This window comes from Ursus maritimus, unplaced genomic scaffold (assembly GCF_017311325.1).
Source record: "Ursus maritimus isolate PB19 unplaced genomic scaffold, ASM1731132v1 scaffold_21, whole genome shotgun sequence".
NCBI lineage: Eukaryota > Metazoa > Chordata > Mammalia > Carnivora > Ursidae > Ursus > Ursus maritimus.
This window is the reverse complement of record NW_024424564.1, coordinates 50,084,897-50,100,818: the sequence shown is the minus strand read 5'-3', so window position 1 is coordinate 50,100,818 and position 15,922 is coordinate 50,084,897. Positions and strand designations below refer to the sequence as shown.

General features: G+C 56.0%; 1 protein-coding gene and 1 long non-coding RNA gene across 2 annotated transcripts; both read right to left on the bottom strand.

The window, feature by feature from the left end:
• Positions 1-707: 707 nt before the first annotated feature.
• On the bottom strand, positions 708-3,209 carry LOC121104440 (mucin-5AC-like). The gene has a single exon (XM_040637615.1). It carries the CDS (start codon positions 3,207-3,209, stop codon positions 1,812-1,814), a length of 1,398 nt encoding a protein of 465 aa, XP_040493549.1. The 3' UTR covers positions 708-1,811.
• Positions 3,210-13,605: 10,396 nt separating this feature from the next.
• Positions 13,606-15,895, bottom strand: LOC121104439. The gene is made up of 2 exons (XR_005836777.1): positions 15,069-15,895; positions 13,606-14,841 (listed from the first exon to the last, which is right to left on the bottom strand). It is a non-coding gene; the product is annotated as an uncharacterized LOC121104439 (long non-coding RNA).
• Between the last annotated feature and the right edge of the window lie 27 nt (positions 15,896-15,922).

Here is a 15,922-nt window from a genome sequence, read left to right as displayed (position 1 = left end):
CCGCCGCCGCCGCCGCTGCCACCCGCACCACGTGACCCGCGCGCCTGCCGGCCCCGCCGAGGGCCCCTCCCCCTCCCACGGCGCCCGCGCCCGCGCCCGCACCCGCTCTCCGCCCGCCCGCACGCGGGAGCGGGTACCGGGTCCCGGGTGCAGGCGGCCCAGGAGGCGCGCGGGGGCGCTGCGCCTGCAGCTCGGGATGCCGGGCCGGGGGAGGTGCCCGCATCCCAGTCTCGATCCCTGCCCGCCCCCCCATCCCGCTCGCGGCCTCTTACCCTCCAAGCTGGGGTTGAGGCGGGGGGCGCCGGGGACCGGTGGCAGCGGCGAGCGGCGGTGCGTGCGCGAGTCACGCGGTGGTGGGGATGTTGCGCGGGCTCAGCGCGCTTCTGCCCAGGCGCGGGCGCCTGCGGAGCCCTGAGTCAGGGGCCCCGCTTTCAGGCCTGGCTTCTGGATGATGAGCCCTATGACCTTGAGCTGGTCAGGAACTTTCCTGAGCCTCAATTTACCCATCAGAAAAAATGTTCATGCATTCAGTCAACATTAATGGACAGTACATTGCCAGGCCCTGGGAGCACAGGCATGAGGATGACCATTCTAGGCCTAGTGGGGGAGACAGCTGGACTGTCCTAATATAGGGGCCTGGGGTATGCATAGGGTACTCGAGTGCTCAGAGGTGGGCATCCTGGGCAGAGAGGGATTTTGGAAGAGTTCATGGGGAAGCTAAGGGCCAAGACGGAAAGGCAAACGGTGGTGGGAGGGAAGAGGGGAAGGCCACTCAGTAGACAGGGGTGGCAGAGGTGAGCAGACTCAGAGGGGAGAGCTGCATGGTGCTGGTGGGCAACTCACAGCTCCTGATGCAGCAGCAGCAGCAGCAGAGAAAATTCCAGATGGAAATACAGAGCTAGAGGCTGGAGAAGATCAAAGTCTTGAAAGCTGGGCTAAGGAGCTGGACTTTGAGGGAAGCCAGTGGTGAGTCACCAATGACTGTTAGCCACCATCAAATATGTGAGTCCCTGCGGCAGCTGCGGTGGGTGCAGAGGGCAGAGAGCCTTCCACCCAGGGGGTGGGGGCAGGGGAAGGGAGGGCGGGGACTGTGGCATGGCAAGGGCAGAGGGAGGAAGAGGAGGCGACAGCCAGCCAAGTACAGAAGAGATGATCAACGGAGTTGGAAATAGACTGGTTGGGATGAAAGAGAGGGAAAGATGAGGAAAAGGAAGAAACCCAGGTTTCTCTGACACCGAATGAACTTCTAGCCCTTATGTGGACCTATTTATAGTTCTATGTAGGACTTATATACATTCAGGTCTCCAACTTACCTCTCAAGACTAAAAGGCAGGGGGCGGGGGACCAAGGAAGATCAGGTCACGTGGGGCACCTTTCAAGCAACAAGTATCTTCCTGAAAGGCTGAATGTGCATCATTTAGAAGGTCTCGGGTGAGGTCTCTACGAATATCTAGAGAAGCACCGTAGTGACGGCTGTTGGGCGAATCCCCACTTACTCGTGCCGCTCTGTGTTTTCATGCACGTGGTTTGCTTTTAAAGCTGGACTCAGCTGTAGATCACCTGATTACTCCAGCTCTTCAGGGACCAAAGAACCAACCACGGAAGATGCTAAAGGAAGGACTCAGCATAATTGCGCCTCCACAAGTCACCCCTGGAAACTTTCCTTCTGGTGACTTCCCTCAACCTCAGCTCTGACTGGCAGGTTGGGACCCAGCTCCGGGTGCATCCCCTGTGTTCTGCCCCTCCATCTTGTTCCCTTTTCCCCTAGCACATTCACCTCTGACCTTACGGTCCCACCTCCCTTGCCCGACCTATTCATCTCCAGGCCAATACACCCTGACCCCCCACAGCAGCCCAGTACACCCCCAGCCAAGCTCTTTGCACTTACCTAGGGCTTCTCTGGCTGGGGCCCGCATGACGGGCTCTGCGGGCCAGTCTGTGGCAGCATCTGCGGTAGCATGGCCCCACGCTGGGGCTGTGCCGCTGCTTGGCCGCAGCGGGTAGGTGGCTGATATGGTCAGGTTAATGACTCTGTCCAGTGTGATCTCCCCCATGGCTGTGCCCAGCTTGCTTGTGTCCAAAGCCAAAGAATCTGTAGTTCTGTCCAGCTTGGCTGTGTTTGTTCTGGCCAAAGTCGTGGCTCTGTCCGTCCGGGCTGTGCCCAGCTTGACTGTGTCTGGTACCGCCAAATCCACGGCTGTACCCTCTGTGGTTGGATCTGACTTGCCTGGGCCTGCTGCAGCTCTGGCCGTGCCCAGCTTCTCTGGCTCTGGGGTTACCACATCCATGACCATGCCCCGCTTGGTTGGGTCTGCGGTAGCGAAGTCCACGGCTGTGCGCAGCGCGGTATCCAGGGCAGACGACTCCAGGCCTGTATCCAGTGTGGATGTGCTTGGTGTGGCCGGATGGACAGTTAAGTTAGGTCTGTTGGTGACCATCGTGGCTAAACGTCTGACTGTGCCTAGCCTGGTTGTGTCCAGAGTAGCCAAATCCATGGCCGTCGCAGGACCCATGGTAGAGGTGGCCCTTTGCAGATGCAGCCTGGGTCTCGGGATACCCCTGGACCGGGGCCTGCCTCTTCCTGGAGAAGCTCTGGTAGTCACATGGGCAGCCCCTGGGACAGGATGCTTCTGACCTACCAAGCCTGGCCCTGCAGGGCCTGGCGATTTCTGTGCTAACCGGGATTGAAACGGTAGGGCCAGGTAGGAACTCACCAGAGGCTTCTCCACGATGGGCATCCTGCTGGGTTTGGCCAGACCTGGGTTCCCTGGGCCCTCAGAGTGGACTCTGCCCCCCGGCACTAGGGTCCCAGATCGTGAGCCTGGGCTGGGCAGCCTCCCTCCTCCATGGGTGGCAGCCTCCCTGCCCGGGGTGGGCAGCTCTTCCCAGTTAGAAGGTAGGGGACCCAGGGGCCATGCCTGGCTGTTCTGACGGAGCGTTAAAGAGATGGAGCTGAGCTTCCGGGGCACGGTTTCCTGTGGGGGCACACTCCGGGCCCTGGTTCCAGGGCCTGGTCGGCTGGAAGCCTGTGGGCTATGGCTTTGGGAAAAGGCATCCAGACGGATGGTTTTCCTGAGGACAGGGATGAGGGGAGACACCCCACCAGAGAGCTTTGAGGGGCGGGCAGGGTGCCCCAGCAGGTGGCTTTGGGACAGGGAGGCTCCAGGGCTGGGGGTGCCATGCTGCTGCATCTCAAAGCTGTGGTCCATCCAGGTCTTCCGTCTTCCCCTGAGGCAATCAACAGAGAGAAGGGGCCAAGCGGGGGTGAGATGCTCAGCTTGCATTTCTTTGATTCCTAGTTAATAAAAAGCATGAAAACTTCTTTGCTAAGTAGCAAATTAATTTTTAGTTGTCAGTGTTTGCCAGGGTCTTATAAAACAAGACAGTATTTTAAAATGCAAAATATTTAAATCCTATGAAATGTTACAGAGTAGTGCGTGATTCATCATTTTAATATTACGCAGTCCCTAAGGTACAAAAGAGTTTTAAAAATTGTTCACTTTATAATTGAAATGGAAAGAAATTGCTAAATATATATATAAAGCTTAATTTCTAAAAATAATTTTCAACAATGAGGAAACCAGAAATATAAGAAATATATTTACAAGAAAACTTATGACATATAAACATATGAAACTGTGGGTTCCTCAATGGCTTGAGTTTTATACTACTTATCAAAAACACAAATGCCTAGATGTCAGGGGTGACTGGCTGGCTCAGTCGGTAGAGCATGCAACTCTTGATCTCAGAGTCTGGAGTTCGAGCCCCACGTTAGGCATGAGGTTTACTTTAAAATAAATAAATAAATAAAGCACTGTCAGGCCCGAAGGGGCCTTGTTCAGGGACCCGTGGGCAGGAGGGCAATGGTTATTGGAAGCCTGTCTGCCTCTGTCTTTTTCAGGAGGGGCCAGAAGGCTCTGGGTTCCCACCCACAGCAGCCAAAATAGGAGTTCAGGCATCCAGGTGGGAGGCCGAGGGATGACCAGTTTAGCTTGGGAACAGCGTCTGCCGCTGGGGCTTCTGCTGGGAACCAGGAAAGAGCCTTGGGCTGGCCTGCTGCTGGAGCCAGAATTTGCTGGAGCGAAGAGGCCGTGGGGAAGGGGAGGCTCAGGAAGTGAAGTAACAAGGGCTCGCAGCGAACGAGCCCCAGTCCCTGCCCCTGGGGAACCTGCCGTCCCCAGTGGTGCCAGGCAGCGAAGCAGGCACAGCTAAGCTGGACGTGGGCGTTGGAGGAAGCATTAGCTCAGTGTTTGGCCTCAGAGGAGGAAGGCTGGACCGGAGACTGGGATAGTTCCCACAGAAGACCCAAAGGTGAAGGTGTGGTATCTTCCTGAAAATCGACTGTGGGACTCCTAGGCTGTATGGGGGTGGGGGTGGGGGTGGGGTGGCATGAGGCTACAGGTGTAGTGATCAGGCCCAGGCCAGGCCACAACGATGCTGACCCTGGAAGATGAACCCGCCAGATCTGCTGGCGGGAGCAGTGACTCCCATGCCGTGTGACAGAGGGATGGGGGGGGGAGCAGAAGTGGAGGCAAGGACAGTGGCAGGGACACTGTTGAAACTCCATGGCTGGGGGTGGGGCTGGAGAAGGCTGCCCAGCACAGCAGTAGAAATAACAGACCACCCGGAGGTGGGGAGAGGTGGGGGTCAAGGACTCTGGCCGGTAGTCCGTTCCCCAAGGTGGACTCCACGGCCCCCAGATGGCCAGCTGGTATACCCTTTGGGCTCCATGTAATTCACTTGCTGGACCGAAGTCGTCTCTGTTGCTTTCAACACAGTGGGCTGGGCAGGCCGGGGCTGACAGGAGGGGTTCTCAGGAGAGGGGCTGACCTTAAAGCAAGGGATCTTCGTAGTGATACCCCAGCCCCTCTCCAGCCACATGTTTGTACCCAAAACTGTGCCAGCCTCCATCACCCCCCATTTAGCATATCGCTACGGCCCTGCTCTCCTGGCTTTATTCACAACCACACATACCTGGGCACCCACAGGTTTACCCTGGCACTTTTCCACAAACATCTACCCTCAGTGTGCATGTCCACACAGAGACAGCAGGCCTGAGGATAGGATTTCTGAGATCCATTTGTTCCAATGTCACCAGTCCCCCATCCCCTCACTGAGCCTATGCTCCCATCATCTATCCCTGGTCCTATCCCACCCACTCCCTCCTCCACACACACATATAAATACCCACCTACCTTGATCAGAGAACAAGAAAAGTCCAGTGCGCCTCAGCCTGGGAAGCCCTCCTCTGCGCCCAGATGGCCACTGTGACCAGCTCAGGGCCTTCTTCCCTCTGGTCCCCTTGTGGACCTCCACTCAGCCTCCAGGCCATCGTCCCCAGGCGCAGGGCCCAGCGCTCTCCTGACCTGTCCCACCAGCTACATCCCCAGCTGCGCCAGGCTCTGGGGCAGGGAGGGGCTGGCTTCTCAGCAGTGGGCGTTGTGAATGGCTGCTCTGAGCCTCTGGAATCCCGAAGGGCCAGGGGAGGCTCTTAATGGCCAGGCTGGGCTGCCCCAGACTCAAGGCCACTTTTGGGGGTGGTGTTGCCCTGCTGCCTGCCCTCCCCAAATCTACTCTGTCTCCCGGAGACTCTGACTCCTGAGAGATGTCTCCAGGAAGATTAAGGATACTCTAAATACAGCCATGCTCTGGTGGTACCGGCAGCATCCCCATTTCCCTCTGCATTGCCCTCACGCTCCGTTTAGCTCCGTGACCCTCCAGCCATCTTGCCCACCCACCTGAGGTCTTTTCTGGGGCAAACGAGTTCCTGGAAGCTAAAGCAGGGGTTGTCTGCTTCAGCAATGATTATCTGAGCCCCTCCTCACTCCAGCTGGACCCTGTCCCAAGGCCCTGAGGACGTGAAGATGACCCAGCCCTGGGCCCAGGAGACCCACCCTGTGGACTGGGTGTCCTCTTCTGCCCCTGTCATCGCAATCGTAGTAACAATGATCGTGCGAATCACAGCTACCATCTCCTGGACACTTACTACATGCCAGACACTGTGCCGGGGCTGGGAAGGAGCTCGCAATCTGCTCAGGAAGATGGGCATAAACAGGTCCTTACAGTAATAGAGCAGTGACAGTGCAGGACAGCCTTCGAGCACTCCCCCTGAGGCAGGAACTAGGCGAAGCCTGCTCTCGGCATCTCCCGTAATCTTGTCTCCTGCTTTTGGCTGATGGGCACACTGCAGCCCACACAACGCTGGCGGTCCGGTTGATTCTCCTGAGGATTGCTCTCCTTTGTGAGTGAGCTTCTGGAGCCGTGCTGGCCAATGGAACATTCTACGATAATGGAGATGTTCTATATCTGTGCCATCCAATGTGACAGCCACTAGCCGTAGGGGGTGAGGGGGGTGGGGAGGATTATTTTCTCTGGGTCCTGGGCCCTGGCAAGCATCAGCCTCATAAGTTTCTGTAGACTGAATGAATGAACGGATGAGTGAATGAATGAAATGATGGAGTGAATGGTAACCTTGTGGGCCTCCTACCTTCCCCTCTGCATCCATTCTCTCCCTTTTCAACCTTTAAGTTTTCAAACTTGGCTGCGCTCTGGTTACCGGGGCAACACCTGCTGAAAGCCCCGTGGGTGGGGGAGGGGAGCTGTCTGGAGTTCCTCCTCCTTCCCTTCTTGCTCCAAGAACCAGCCCAGTTTGAGCCAGAATACAGGTGCCTGGGGGGGGGGCGGGGGGACAGCACAGGTCTGGTCTGCCCAGACAGATTGGGTAGGGGGAGCATTTACTGGTCAGCCCCACTGGATTGCATCATCTCCAAGATGAGGAAGCCCTGAGCAGGAGTCAGGAGTCCTGGATTCTCTCCCCCACTTTGACAAATGAGTCATTATACAGCTTCTATCAGATCACTTGCCCTTCTGAGCCTCAGTTGCCTTTGCAAACGGGTCCCAGGTGCTTTCATGTGGTCTCTTCTAGCTTAAAGATCTAGAATTCCTCCATGTGGCTCCCTGCCAGGCTGTTAGGGACTTGAGAGTCAGGCATGAGTCTGGTTCATGTCTGTATCCCCCAGGCCCATCTGCCCTGCTCTGTCCTCCAGGGCTGGGGGGCGGGGGGGCGCCTGGAGGACGTTGCCTTCCCAGTAACTACAGCCTGGGTTCAGCTGCCCCCTAGTGGTCCAAAGTGGCAATGACCTCACACCTGCCCTGCTGTTCTCGGCAAAGGAATGATCCTCAGGCCTGGAAGTAGCCTCAGAAGACAGACTTTGACCCAAGCAAAAAAAATCACTGTGGCGGCCTCTCAGACAAGTGACGCAGGCTCTAGAATCTCCATCTTGGGTTTGTCACAGCTGTGTGCTTTTGAACAGGCCACCAGGTCTCCAAGCTCCAGTTTCTTCACCTGTAAAAATGGGAATTATATTAGTCGGGATGCGTTAAATTATAGTACGATAGCAAACAATTTCAAAATCCCCGGGGCTTATAACAACGAAGATTTACTTCTCATTCATCTCGCATGTCCACTGTGGTTTGGATCCACGGAGGCTCTGCTCCGCGTCATCTTCACTCTGGGACCCCGGCTGATGGAGCCTTGCTGCTCATTGCGGCAGAGGGAAGGAGGGAGTGGTGAAGTGGGCACTAGCCATGAAAAGCTTTGGCTTGGACTCAACTTCTCCTTCTTCTTTTTTTTGATAGGCTTCATGCCCAGTGTGGAGCCCAAGGCAGGGCCCAACTCGTGACCCTGAGATCAAGACCTGAGCTGAGATCAAGAGTCAGATGCTTAACCGCCTGAGCCTCCCAGGCGCTCCTGGCCTGGACTCACTTCTGATCACAACTCCCTGGAAGAATTAGTGGCATGGCCCCACCCACCGCAAGGAGGTAGGGAAGTTAGGGCTACAATGTGTGAGAGCTAAAGAGCCAGGAATAGTTGATGAACAGGACTGATGACCCACTTGCATGGTTGTAGGAATACAGTGAGAAGTGCAATGAACTCAATCCATGTTAGCCATTAAAACTGTCGCCTTGTCATTCTGGTGCTCTTTTCTCCGCCCTCATGATTTCCTGTGACTTCCGCATCAGCCCCACCTGTTCACAGCTGCAGATACAGAGGGAAGTGGACTTGCCGAGACTCACGCAGGGAACCCGTCACTGGGCATCCAGGTCTCCAAATTCTGAGCCCCTCCTACTCTAGGGGGCGGAGGAGAAGGGGCTTTGCCCACCCGGGTTCTCTGTAAGAGTGTTGACTGAAAGTGTGATGGTCTTTTGAGGGAGCCTGGAGCCTCTGCCCTCCTCCTAAAGCTGGTCTCTGGCCTTTTCAAGGCCTCCCTGCCCCGCCACGGTGGAGAGCCGAGGGGGTGGAACAATGAGAAGCCTGTGCCGCCTCCTGGGGCCAGAGTCCGAACATTGCAACCATTCCTACGCAGGGACCCTGCGCATTCCCGCCTTCTGTCCTGTTCTGGGCCTGGCCCAGACACACCCACCATATCCTGAAGGCTCCCAGACGGTGGGAAAGGAAAGCTCTCAGGACTCTGCAAAACACATCCCAAAGCTTTTAAAAACCTGCACAACATTTTTTTTTCTCCTGGCCCCCAGGAAGCCTCTAAGCTTTTCTAAAATCTTAGTGTCTAAGCAGATGGGTAGTCCCTGGCAAGTCTTCCAAAGAGACCAGCCCATTCACCCAACAAGCATGCTTTCACAGAGGCCCTGCCCAGTGCCAGGCAGGCTGTGGGCTGAGATGAGGAGATGCCATTGCTGCTCTCCACAGACACATAAACAAAATCACAGCACAAGATTAGGGCTGTAATGGGGAAAGCTGTTGATGTGGTCACAGAGGGCTTCCTGGAGGAGGTAGCAACTGGAAAGTCATCAGGTTCTCTCTCTGGACCTAAGCCTTATGTGAAAAACCACCTTCTGGTCATTCAGTCTCCCCTCCCACCAGTCACTGATATTCTAGGCTTCAACCACACGACACCCCTCACACTTTTCAGAAAGGGCCAGGTTCCCCCTAGCCTCCATGGCTCTGCATCTGCTGACTGCTCTTCCCCTTACAGGGAAAACTCTTATTCAGCCTTCAAAACCCTGCTGAGTAGTTATGTTCTCCAGGAAGGTCTCCTTGACAAACCCTTGCCGAGAGTCTCCGGCTCTATTTTCTGTTTCTCACCCAGCTCCTTGCTGCAATGACCCGATGTCATTTGTTTACACATCTGTCCCCTCTCCGGTTTGTGAGCTCTTTTGATTCAGAGGCTCTATCTTCTTTGTCACTGCATTCTTGGCGCCAGGCCTAGTCCTGCGTACAGCAGTTGTATGACATGCTTCCATGGGGTTCGGGAGGTTAGCTGTAGGACATATAGCATTTATATGGTGCTTACTTCCCAACTACCTCCTTCGACATTTGCCACAACCCGGGGGGCAGGCAGGGCAGGAGTGATATGGAAACAACGCACCGTCTATGGAAAACCTGCCATGAGCTGAGCACGACGCCAGGCACTGGTGGGGGACATTTATCTGGGCTTCAGTCACCTATGATTCTCAGTGCCTGGCGCGCAGAAATGTTGGGTGAATTCCGACGTATGTCTGGGAGCTAAGGAAGGGACGTGCGGTATAAATGACCAGTTCTCTAGGATTTACTGTTGTTAGGTCCTGACCCCAGGTCCCAGTACAGTCCTCTGGTGTGCCCTGGCAGATGGAAAAATCTTTCTTCACGGGCACTGGCCTGTTTCTGTAGGCTCTGCTGTCTGAGTCAATCCTCTCCCTTGTCCAAAAAATGCCGAGGAGGCAGTCTGTTGTGTTAACGTCCCATTTGAGACATTTCTTTTTAGTATCTAGAACCAGAAATTAGTCCTTCATGAAGAGTTGATCTCTCTCCCTTCTATCACATAACAAGAATAAAATGTGTGTCCTCTTTCCCTCTGGCTGCTGGGAAGCTCAGAGACGAGTAATAGTATCACAGGGGAGGGGCGAGTCAGAACGTTTCCTTCTCACCCCCACATATGTGGCTTCTTTAACTGAAACCTTCTTGTGTTCTTTATGGGAAGGACAGGTGTAAATACCCATTTATGTGAGAAGCCGTGGGAACTGGGAAAGGGCCCAGGTTTAAGCAGAAGGCTGGAGAGAACCCCTTACCTTCTCTGAGCCCCAGGCTTGTCCTCTGCAGCCTGGGCAGAGAAGCTCTCTGCTGCCGTCCTCCCACAGCGACAGCTCCCCCGTGAGGGGGACTGGCCGTGGCCCAGGCCTCAGATAGGGTCACGGTCAACATCCTCTCTGCTGAGGTTATGTGTTTATAACCTTTTTTTTTTAAAGATTTTATTTATTTATTTGACAGAGATAGAGACAGCCAGAGAGAGAGGGAACACAAGCAGGGGGAGTGGGAGAGGAAGAAGCAGGCTCATAGCGGAGGAGCCTGATGTGGGGCTCGATCCCGGAATGCCGGGATCACGCCCTGAGCCAAAGGCAGACGCTTTAACCGCTGTGCCACCCAGGCGCCCCTATGTGTTTATAACCTTGAATACATTCACACTTCCAATCCAGTGTGGCCCGAAGTTTTATTTTTAAAGAGGAGTAAGGAAAAGAGATTTCTCATGTGAAATCTCCTGACTTATAAATGTTGCCAATTAATTTGCATTTTTTCCCCAAAACGCTGTGTTGGACAAACCAAACTTGACTGCAGGCCAGATCTAGCCTGAGGCCCTCACAGGCTCAGCCAGTCCAGCCCAATCCACCTCCAACAGGGTCTTTCTGGTATGTTTGAACTGGGAGTAGGGGGAGCAGTTTACATAATCTCTTCTGAACCCTGCCCCGTTGCCAACATCCCAAGAGACCTGCCTTGTTCTGAGATGACCCCAGCCCAGGTGATGTTGGTCCAGGGGGACCCGGACCCAAGCTGGACTGTACACAGGACACTGCCCCAGCCTTGGATGACGGGTTTTAAATAGGCCGCTGACCTAGAATAAGCCAGTGAATCCCTCCCATAAGACCCTTGTGCTTAGGGCCAGAGAGAGGCAGGAAACTAGCTCTCCAGTGGCTGGAGCAGTGGAATATAAAACTTAGCCAGCAGCTGGCTGCCATGTTTTCCATGATTGGGGGTCAGGTGGTGGCTCATGAAGGGGATGCACAGAAAGAAGAATCAAAAATGGGGTGAGAAAGAACTCTAAGGGAGTCTGAGCGCCTGGTTCTAGCTAGTTGTCCTGAGCCCAGCTACTTTCCTGTCCTGCAGGGCCTGAACACCCCAGTGTCCTCGTGGTAACCTCCCCTCCTTTCCCAAGGCACTTGAGTTGGGGTCTATGTGTTTGGCAATCATCAGTCCTAACTCATGCACAGAACATCTGCTTGCGCCCTTTCCAGTCCTGCCTCTGACCAGGGCTGGGAAACAGTTTGCTGACAAATGGGCAGCACTGAGCTTCTAGTCCTGGTGCCCCGGGTCTCACCCCCGTTCACACCTCTGCTCACTTAGCTTAGCACTGAAGGCACTTGTGAAATACAGAGCCTCAGAATGTAAGAAGTTGATCCCCCTCAGGGAAGGGAGCCCAGAATACATTGCGGGTGGCACTGCCAGAGAAACTGAGGCAGATCTGGGACTGGCTACCTGGGGAGTGGTGCTGGTTCCCCCTTCATTCTTGCTTGGGGTGATCTGAAAGGCCCCAGAAGGGCTCCACCTTCCGGTGGGTCCTCAGAGAACCCACTCACCTGCCTACTGACCTCTGCCCTGGCAGCCGGACTTAGAGCCCCAACTCATATGCTCACCAGACTCTGGGGTTCCTGTCCACCCTTCCCCTCCCCCAGTGGCAAACCCAGGTGGCATGAGCCCTCTGAGTGGCCTGGGTGGGTTACTTCTCTCCATACCTGTTCCCTCCTTCGGACAAGTGCCCCTGCCCACCCCCCACCTCCTCAGACCATGTGATCGGTAGGCTTGTCTCTGCCCCTGGCTCCAGCGGTGGGTACCAGAGCTGCCTGGCAGTCGGGGCACCCCATGCCCTGAGGTCATGTGCCCCAGGGTGGGGGGGGAGTGGGAGTCCACCCCCTGAGCTTTTGCTGGAACAAGATGCCTGCTCCCCCCTGAAATCAAGGTGCTAAAGGCTGTGGGAGCCTAGGACTGCCGGAGGAACTTGACCACCCCGTGGAGAAAGTCTGCCTGGGAATGCAGCCCACACAAAGGAAACCAGGACTGAGGGAGACAGACAGACAGAGAGACGGCAGGTCCTGGTGACATCCTTAAATGCTAGGGTCCAGCGAAGCCTGAGTCTCGAACCAAACCCTTTTATTTCAGCCGATTTCACTCTGGCGTCTGGTGCCTACAAGGAGGGCAGCTGCCTGGAACGGGAGCGCGTGGGAAAGTCTCCGCAAGCGGCAAAGGGCTCTGCTGGCGAGACAGCCGCAGCAGGGCCAGGCTAGGGCGAGGCCAGAGAGGGCCCGGGGGCACAGAATTGAAGGAGGCACTTGGATGTGAGCCTCAGGTGCCTCTCTGGTGTCACCCTAGCTTGGCTCTGCCACCCAGTGGATGTAAGACCTGGGTTTGCCCCATGGGGGAAGAACAGCCCCAGCCCCCGTCCAGTGAGAGGAGGCAGCTCTCACCTTCCCTCATTCCTTAGATGGGGCGTATGCAAGAGCGAGCCCCGCTCTGGGTCAGGGGATCTGGTCCAAATCTCAGCCCGCTGCTCTGCGGCCTCAGCTAACCCCTATGACAACGGAATGGTACTTGTGTCCCTGTGTTCTCCCCCTCTCAAGCAGGTGGACTTTTTAAATGGACACACAGCCACCAAGCTAAAGAATATACTTCCCAGGGGCGCCTGGGTGGCTCAGTCGTTAAGTGTCTGCCTTCGGCTCAGGTCATGATCTCAGGGTCCTGGGATGGAGCCCATGTTGGGCTCCCTGCTCAGCGGGGAGTCTGCTTCTCCCTCTCCCTCTGCCCCTCCCCCACACTCATTCGCCCCCCTCTCTGTCTAAATAAATAAATAAAATCTTTTAAAAATTAAAAAAAAAAGAATATACTTCCCAGCCCCTGTTGCAGCTAGACGTAGCCATATGACCAAGTACTGACCAGTAGAATGTAAGGGGATGGGGGCTACAGCCATAACCGAGTGTCCCTCAAGGAAAGGGACATATTTCCCTCCGCCTTGCTGCTTTGGGTGCAGACGAGCCCTCTGGATTTTGCCACCCAGGGCCACATCCCAGGCACAGCAAAGCAGCCACAGAGAAGCAACTCAGGCCCCTGAACATGCAGGGACTCGGCCAAGAGACCAGCTCCCGACAACCTCCCCATGAACCGTACTGTGGGCGAGAAAGAACATTCTGTTTGGTTTAAGGCCCTGTTGTTTTGCATCTCTGTGCCTGAACTCATATCCTCACTGGCACTCTGCCTCATGTATTCCAGCTAACGGTTTCAGTTGTCCCGATTAGGGGGAGGGGTGAGAGTTACTGGTTTCTAGTGGATGGAAACCAGAGATGCTCACTATTCCACAACACACAGGACAGCCTCCCACAGCAAAGAATGATCCGGTCTGAAATGTCAATAGTGCTGCTGCTGAGAAACGGCTTTACCTACCCTCTCTGAGACAGGTGTCCTCATCCCTAAAAGGGGAATGTTGCACTATCATAGTTTTTTTATGAAGATCCAGTGAGATGACAGACGTGATCCTCCCTTCAGGAAACGAGAGAGTCCTGCAAAAATCGTCATGAAGTCTTTATTATTGCAAGAAACTAAGAGGGAAGTTCCAGAGGAGGAGAGTGAGACAGGCTGCCAAACACACAGGAGGAGGGCTCCCTGGTGGGGCTAGGGTGGGCAGGGAGGGAGCTGGGGGGGTGCAGTACTTGCAGGTGCAGTACAGAGAGGGAGGGAGGGGAGGGCAGGGGCCTGGGGGAAGATGAGAGATAGAGAAGTCTGGCAGAGGGAGGGAGGGAGGGAGGAACTGCTGCTGGTGCCCCCGGGGCTACTGACAAGCTCACCCTATCCCCACCAGCTCCCACTCTGCCTCTCACACATACAGACCTGCTTCTCCCCCTCCCCACATGCCTCTCCACTCCTCCGAGACATACTCTGTCTCTCTTTCACACACACACACACACACACACACACACACACACACATACACACACACACACACACACACCCCTCCTTCCTCTGTGATCTTACCCCTCTGCCACCCCATCACACAGTCTCACCAATGCCAAGCCTGAGTCCAGAGGGGTGGGGCTGGGCTGGACCAAGAGGACACTTTCCTTCGGTCCGGTTTGAAGGCAGCCACGTGAAGCTGCAAGGTGGGTGCCTTGGGTGGAGTGGGCCATTGAGCGTCACCAGGGATTCAGTGGGGAAGTGGGAATCTCGAGGCTCAGGACAGGCAGGGGCAACGGTGCCAGGCTCCAGGTGAGGGGCAAGAGTGCTGGGCAGCACAAAGGCACTGGGGGTCAGTGGGGGATAAACCCAGAGCTGGGGAGGGCAGGTGTGGGGTGAACTGGCTTGATGTGGAAAGCAAGCGCTGGGCCAGCAGCAGTGACACCTTAAGGTACCCAGGTGCCCCATCTCAACGAGTGCAGCCAGGGTCCACCCCCAGCACCCGGAAGCCTCTGCGGGGAGGGTCCAGGCTGCAGAGGGATGGCCCGAAGGACCACGGGTTGTCCTCTCTCTGCCCCAGGGTCTCCAGGCTGGGCGAGGCGGGGGAGGGCGCCCGGTGCCCGCCGGGTGCCCTCAGACCTCTGGCCCTCCGAAGGCCAAGTTGTCGCGAACCATCAGGGTCTTGCGGAGGTCACGGTCCACCAGGGGACGCTGCATGCGCCACTTGTGCGCCTCCTGCAGGCCAGGCTCGAAGTAGTAGATGCAGGCGCCGAAGCCCACGAGGATGAGCACGGAGATGACCAGGTACACGGGCACGAACCAGTCCAGGAAGTGCGGCATCGCGGCGGCCTCAGCTGCCGAGACACGGGCGGTGAGTGCTGGCGGAGGCGCCCCTTGTCCCACCTGCCAGCCCGGAGGGACGCGCGCGGGCTTCACAGAGCCAGGAGGTCGGAGCATCGCCTTGCAGATGGGAAGGCTGAGCCCCAGGAGAGTGGAGCGCAGAGACTCGGCAGCCCGCCCCCTGCCCCGGCCCAAGAACAGAGCTGCCCCCACCACAGGGGCCCACCTGGCTCCTACTCACCCTCCAAGAAGGCAGCTTACAGCTGAGGGCGGGCCTGGCTCAATCCCTCGCAGGCACAGGTGCCCTCAGGCAAGTTGCCTAAACCCTCTGCTCTCAGCATCGCTGTCCCCTGTGGAAGGGGACACTAACAGAGCCCAGTGGGGATTCAGAGCACTGTAAAGGACAGCTGGGGCCATGCCTGCTCTGAGCCCCGCCCCCCCCCCAGGCCTGACGGGGGAGTTGTGGATGCTGCCACTTGCCAGACCCTCACAGATGAGTGGGTCCCCAGCCGCCGCACATCCTGGCTGGGTGTGGCTTGGTGAAAGCGGTCTGAACAAACACCCATCCCCAGGGGAACAGGTTGATGTCAACAGGGTCTGCACAGGTTCCCGAATTCAGGCCCACGCCCAATTTCATAATTATAAGACTGTGAACACAAGCACCAGCCCAAAAACTTGGGCCTTGGGCTTCCGCATCTGTAGAGTGGGAATGAAGATAGCACCCAGACTGCGGGGCTGTTGTGACCGTTAAATGGGTGAATTTATGTAAAATACTCGGAATTAGTGCCTGGCCCATAATTTGTGCTACGTAGTTCTTTGTTCTTCCTCTCTGAGCCTCGTTTTCCTTATCTGTAAAATGGGGATAGAAGTGGGATCCATTTCTTAAGGTCACTGTGAATGTTTGACAAGATAAGGCCCGAAGAGCATTTAGTACCATGATGCACGGCCCAGAACCAGCCCTCGTCTCATCTGTTGTTATTTCCAGCCAGGAAAATGGAAGGTAGCAGGTATAAGGTGCTTCGCGAACGTTACATATACCCAGACTCCTTAGAATGGCCCAAAGGTACCCACGGCTGCGCTCTGCCAACCTCCCCA